The following is a 6,517-nucleotide window of genomic DNA, read 5'->3' as shown; positions in this document are numbered from 1 at the left end:
CTTAACAAGTACTTCCTCAGTCCCATAAAAATATGTGCACTTTCCATTTTCGTTCGTCCCAAAAAAAAATGTGCATTCCATTTTTGGAAAGGTATATCAATTTAATAATGTAGGTCCCACTGTCCACTAACACCATTTTGGAGTCACTTTTATTGTGGGCACGAGTTTTAAGAAATGTAAAGAATAGTGGGTTGGAAAAGTTAGTGCAATATGTGACCCAGTTTTTTATATTGGTTTTATAATAAAATGTGAGTGAAATGAGTTAATGAAATGTGAGACCTACTTACCATTAATGGTAAAAATAAAGTGTGACTCTTATTTTGGGACAGACCAAAATGACAGTGTAACTCTTATTGTAGGACGGAGGGAGTACTACTTACTATTAGAAATTTAACAATACTATCATATCTTTCATGCTATAATTTTGCTTAAAAATTTATTTTTCCAATTAAATTATTTATACTAATGAATTCCCTACCTTTGCTACGATGAAATCATCGGTTCTACAAACTTTGTCACTTTGATACTTGTATTTTATAAAAGTTAGGTAGGAGTATACAATAATACAAATGTAATTAGTGTAGTCAAGAATAAGGAAATATAATGAAGAGAAAGATTGACTAAAAATTGAATTACGATACAAAATGGACACTGAAAATGGGATGGATGAACACCTTATTAATTGCGTTTTTTCCCAATATAGATTGCATATATCAAGCTAGTTAGCCTTGTTCCTGCAGCAGCGGCGTCGTAGTAGTCTTCCCGTCCTCATTGTCAATCACTTTCGCTTCTTTAGCTTTTCCCCACAACACAGCGTAGAATCCCACCATCACCACCATCGCTCCGAGCAAACTGCAACCCAATTTCAACCATATTAACTAAACAATCCCTTCTCTCCATGTAACTAAATACTCCATTACTTAGGTGCTGGGGGGATACATAAAAATTTGATTGTATGGGCTTCATTATACTATCTCCGTCTTTTAGAAATAGTAATCTATTTTGGTTCGACGTTTAAAATTAGAAAGTTTATGTTTAAATTTTTTTTCTCTCTCTAATAAGGTTGAACTCATTCTACACTAATAATATTTCTCTAATGTGGTATAACTCATTCTTCACTAATAATATTTCAATCACTTTTTCTTTACTTTATTAATTATTCAATAAAACACGTACAGTTTCAAAAGTTTCAATTTTTCAAAACCGAAGGTAGTATTTGCTCCTATATAAATTGGGTTCGTGCCCCTGCTTACGTGCGTTGGTTTAGTGGTAGTGTAGTTAGAGTGAACTATATTTATGGTCCCTAAATTATGAAAAATGCGACACTCAAAAATTAAAATTCTCCTCAATCCGCTCTAAATTTTGATGTAATATCATTGGAGGGACTTTTGACATTTTTAGACTTTTTTTTTCTCTAAATGCTCTCTAATTCTTGAAAGACATTTTAGTCTATTTGTGATGAGAGAGTCGACCACCATTTCTAAATCTAAAATTACCACTATTCATTACTACAATAGATCAATGAAAAATTGAAAAGGAAAATTTTTACATAAAAAGTTGATGTGTTCGGAAAATTATCATTTTCTCTTCATCACAATAAGACTAAAATCTTTTAGGGGCTGGAGGGTATTTTGGACCAAAAAAGTTCCAAAGTGCAACAGATCCTTCGATAATATTGCATTAAAGTCTAGGGGCATGTGGGGATATTTTTAAAGTTTTAAGTGTCGTATTTTATACAATTCTCAATACCAAAAATCTCGAGTTCGATAAAGCCTTTTTAATTTAATAAAATAAAATAAAAAAGTGTACCTTCCAAGATAGAAGGTCTCTCCCAAGACGAGGACGCCTGCTACGATGGAAACGATGACTCCAATTGGATGGAAAATGGATGCAAAGACAGGACCCTTTTTTCTCACACACCACATCGCTATACTTAGTTGAAATACATTCCCAAATAGCCCCTGCATCAAATTTCATTTCATATAGTAGGAATTAGGAGAGGAGTAGTAAGTAGTGTGGTAGCTAGGCACCAATTAACCTACCGATAATATAACAGGAATAAACCTCCCTGTGGAGTTGAGGCTCCAAGCGCCAAGGTCTTTCTCCACGATCGCAGACGCCGCAGCCGATACAACGGCGATGAAGCAGCTGTAGAAGAGCATGAGAATGAGCACAGCAGGGCATTTCCTCACCACCAACGCCTGCACAATGATTAAGATCGCCGCCGCAGCGCTGTCCAAGGTCAGGAGCAGCCCCCCGACCACCCAAGTAGACGATACTGCCGTCAGGAGATCACTGGAATTCCCCAAAAGGGAAGGCCCCTGGTACAGAGTGGCCACCACCGCTCCCCCGATCGAGACCACGGTGCCCGTTGATTTCGCCAAACTAGTCGAGCTTCTGTAGTTGAATTTCTCCAGCCTGATTTATTTCATTTCAATTCAGTCGTTGAGTATGAGTTGTATACAACGAAATTAGGGCTCACCGTCACAGACCTGAGGATAACGGCGAAGACGAAGGTGAAGGCAGGGATGAGGTTGAGTATTGTAGTGGAGAGTGATGCAGAGCTGAATATAAGCCCAGTCATCCCCAACACCTGCACCGTGAATCTACATATATACGCATTACTCATAGCTACTCACATTTATTTTAATCACAAATTACGTGCCGTACCCTATGAATCCGAGCAGGAAAAAGCCACACAAGAAGACCGGGAGGAGAGGAGGAGGATCGGATCTACAACCACACAGAATATCATGAGAAAATATTGAGATTTGCAGCGGAATTGATGTATTGGTTTACCTGTAAATGGAGAAACAAATCGGAAGAAGAAGAATTGCAGAGAATATATTGGCGTATGAGAGGAATGCGAAAGTAGTCATCCCGTTCGATATGGCAGTTTCCGCTGCTAACAACATCACCACCTGTGCAAACTGCACCACTACCATTCCTATGTATGGAAGCGCCTCCATCATCCCCATCTCTCTCCCAAACAACTATTCACTATCTCAACTTATATATATAAATACACCTTTGATCGAGGTAACTCACATGCTTTCGTTTCGTGAAATCCAACAATGTTGCTTGTGAGTTGTGATAGTACAGAGACTGTGATTAACAAAGTTTTAATGTCATAATTAAGACTTCTTTTTTTAATTAGTCATAATCAGATGCACCACGATCCTAACTTTTTAAAGCATTGGTTATTATTTAATTCTAAGGTTCACATCCAAATGTGGACGTAAATATTAACTTAATTCATTACTATAGTAGTTGAGAATTCATCCAATAAGAATTATCCACTAACAAATCTTGATTCAGAATGGGGCAAAGTGTCTTATTCAAAAAATTTATTTAATCTTGATTTCACATTTTGTTAATAATGATGATGTGCCTAATGCAGAATTATGCAGTTTCTTTAACCATTCTTGCTAATTACTATTCCCTCCGTCCCACAAAGATTGTCTCATTTTTTCATTTCCGTCCCACATAATTTGTCCCACTTCACTTTTACCATTTTTGGTAATGGACCTCATATTCCACTAACTCATTCCTACTCACATTTTATTATAAAACTAATACTTTAAAAGTAAGACCCACATCCCACCAACTTTTTCAACTTACTTTCCATTAGATTTCTTAAAACCCGTGCCGAGTCAAAGTGGGACTATCTTTGTGGGACGGAGGGAGTACTAGATTAAAAACACTAATATTGCATACATCAAATTAAAAACACTAATATTGCATACATCAAATCAAAGACAGTGGTCCTTAGTAGTATGTAGCAGTTGAGCTATCCCCCATAAGACTGAGAATTCAAACTAAAAACAATTCAAGTTCAAAGCATCTACTTGGACTTGTTGATTGTGTTTACTTGAATCTCAGTAAGTACAATCTTCATCAACAGCAGCTGCTCTAATTACTTGATCATTTGAGACAAAGTTAGCCCACAAAATGTAAGAAAGTTGTATATCAACAAGATTCACTATCACCTATCAAACATTGCATTCAGGCCTTTGATTTACAAGTTACAAAATAATCTTCAATCCACTAACTGTTCCCCTCCCTTTTGAGGGTCTAAAAGAACAGAAAATAAGAGTTTGAGGTTTGAAATAATATACTAGTAACCATTTCCAGTGCTGAAAAAATGTTCGTAGAAAAGCTACACTTGTTCTGTATTCTCGTGCAACAGGAGAGCCTGATAGTTTGATGATTGTGTGTCATTATTTATCTTCTCTTCTTTGGATTTTCCCCATATCACCGCATAGAAGCCAACAACCAACACAAATGCCCCAACCAAACTGGAAATATGAAGAAAAAAATTGAGTAAAATGGTTGGAAAATATTGACTTAAGAGTAGGAATACCTTCCAAGGTAGAGAGTCTCTTTCATAAAGATGACACCAATGATAACAGCGACGACTATTGCCAGCGGCTTGAACAGCGCAACGAAGAGCGGGCCTTTCTTCCAGATGCACCAAGAAGTTACATAGAGCCTGCATGCTATGTTAATGATTGCCTGCAGAGGAAGAGTATTTCTAGATTAATAGCAGGTATACTACAGCAACCCGAGCAAATTAGGCTTTCCTTCGATAAAGATGGTGAAAAGCTTTATTATCTAGGCATGCTTACTGAAAAGAGAATAGCATATAGGCCAATCCTCGTGTCGATTCTCCATATAGATGCATCTCTTACGGCAATCAGAGTGACCACTGAAGATTGGATGGTTACAAAGAGACAGTAAAAAGCAACTACAATCATTTCAGCTGGATACATCTTCAGTATGAAGGCCTGCAGGATTATTAATAGGAAATCAACAGCCGAATTTTTGCGCAAAGATGTCTTTAAGAGGTTAAACCTGTAATATGCACCAAGATGCAACTGCAAAGGCACCAGAAGCGAGCAAAAATCCTCCAAGGACCCAATTTTGTGTCGATGACAAGGAGAGATGAGTTAAAGAGCCGGAAGTTAGTGGCGTGTTGAGGATAGCTGGTCCGTTATAGAAGGTTACCACAAATGCTCCTGATATGGAGACTACAGTGCCCAAAGATTTAGCCATGGTACTTAATCTTCTGAAATCTACTTTTTCCAACCTGGCACAATCGAAGCCTAGGATGTAATAACCGTGCATTTTATTCATATCAGGTGCAATGATTCGACTAGAAATTTTCTCAGTGCAATGATCTACATAGTTTCAATCCTCTAGCTAGAAGATGTAGTTCTATTTATAACAAAACCAACATAATTGTCATTTGAACCTCAATCAGTTGCACAAAAACGTGTCAAGTTGTAAGAACTTCTTCCACAAGTAAGAATACATTATGTCTTCTCTTCTTAACATGTGCCATAAAACATAGTAATATAGTAGAGGCTTGAAACTTGAAACTACACAAGGATCAATGTATTAGAATTCTATCACGCGATTTTGGTGAAACGCTGATGGAAAATTACCTGAAAATAATAGCAAGGATGTACGCGAATGCTGGAACAAGATTCAACATGGCTGTACTAAGTGTTGGCGAGCTATAATTTACACCAGAATACGAAGTCATGTCTGAGAAACATCTAGCAGCAAAAAATCCATAAATTCAATTAGAATCCTTGTCTTCCATAAGTGTCAAATCCGAGTTTATCTAGCAAATGGTATGATCTTTAAGCCTTTCTTTACCAAAGTCATGAAGCAGTAAACTTTAGCATAATTTGGCAAAAGACTGAACAAATAAGCACACTAGTATTAAACATAAATTCTTTGCCATCCCTTTCCGCTGCACTAGTCAGTCTTTGTTTGTTGAGATAAAAACACATTGAATCATTGAACAAAATGTGCATAAAAAAACTAGTGATATTAAAATAAGATGCAGAAATAACTCCCCATCTGATCATGCTATATTACCATGGTAATTAAGCTAGCACAATCACAAAAATTTATCCAACCAATTCCTTGTAATCTTGAAATCTAGCATGTAAAACACAGTGAAGTAAACAAGTTGATCCACCAACCCAAAAGAAGCAAGAAAGAAAATCCTCCAGAGCACCGAAAACGATAAAGGGGGGCGCTTTGACCTGCCAAGAATGAAACCATCAGCCATAAACAGAGAAAAAAAAGGCAAAAATGGAAATGGGTTGCGTACCGGTGGAAGAGATAGGCGGTAGGGAAAAGAAGGAGAGCGGCGAAAGCATTAGAATAGACGGACAAAATGTAGAAGCTGGTGCCATTGGACATGGCCATTTTGCTTGTTATCTGGTTTATGGCTATAGTTACGACTGCCGACACCATCCCTGCATACGGCAGTGACCTCCGAATCCAAGTCGTCGCCATTGGAGGACTGTGATGATTGATGAAGCTTTGGAATTAATTTGATTAAGAATTGATGCAAGTAAAGGAGCCTTTGGACAAGTTGGCTAACTAAAATATTCAAATATTTACACTATCATTGGTGGATTAGTTTAGCTAAAGATAATATTAATAATAATAAATGGGCGTTGTTTGGTGGGTAAAATAGTATCAGCACATGCTTCAT

General features: G+C 37.2%; 2 protein-coding genes across 3 annotated transcripts; both read right to left on the bottom strand.

Annotated features, from left to right (window-relative positions):
- Positions 1 to 599: 599 nt before the first annotated feature.
- Positions 600 to 3,103, bottom strand: LOC125204976 (WAT1-related protein At3g28050-like). The gene is made up of 6 exons (XM_048103754.1): positions 2,800 to 3,103; positions 2,671 to 2,733; positions 2,493 to 2,606; positions 2,043 to 2,418; positions 1,810 to 1,961; positions 600 to 852 (listed from the first exon to the last, which is right to left on the bottom strand). Exons 1-6 carry the CDS (start codon positions 2,976 to 2,978, stop codon positions 723 to 725), a joined length of 1,014 nt encoding a protein of 337 aa, XP_047959711.1. The 5' UTR covers positions 2,979 to 3,103; the 3' UTR covers positions 600 to 722.
- Positions 3,104 to 3,983: 880 nt separating this feature from the next.
- Positions 3,984 to 6,385, bottom strand: LOC125207892 (WAT1-related protein At3g28050-like). 2 transcript variants are annotated; one of them, XM_048107400.1, is made up of 7 exons: positions 6,128 to 6,385; positions 5,997 to 6,059; positions 5,448 to 5,561; positions 4,855 to 5,089; positions 4,629 to 4,787; positions 4,364 to 4,515; positions 3,984 to 4,298 (listed from the first exon to the last, which is right to left on the bottom strand). In XM_048107400.1, exons 1-7 carry the CDS (start codon positions 6,313 to 6,315, stop codon positions 4,160 to 4,162), a joined length of 1,050 nt encoding a protein of 349 aa, XP_047963357.1. In that variant the 5' UTR covers positions 6,316 to 6,385; the 3' UTR covers positions 3,984 to 4,159. The 2 variants fall into 2 exon arrangements, with proteins under 2 accessions (XP_047963357.1, XP_047963358.1); XM_048107401.1 differs by having other exon boundaries at positions 5,448 to 5,550; positions 6,128 to 6,350.
- Positions 6,386 to 6,517: the final 132 nt, after the last annotated feature.

This window comes from Salvia hispanica, chromosome 2, assembly GCF_023119035.1.
Source record: "Salvia hispanica cultivar TCC Black 2014 chromosome 2, UniMelb_Shisp_WGS_1.0, whole genome shotgun sequence".
NCBI classification, from domain to species: domain Eukaryota; kingdom Viridiplantae; phylum Streptophyta; class Magnoliopsida; order Lamiales; family Lamiaceae; genus Salvia; species Salvia hispanica.
The sequence above is the reverse complement of the archived record's forward strand: the minus strand, read 5'-3'. Positions and strand labels throughout refer to the sequence as shown.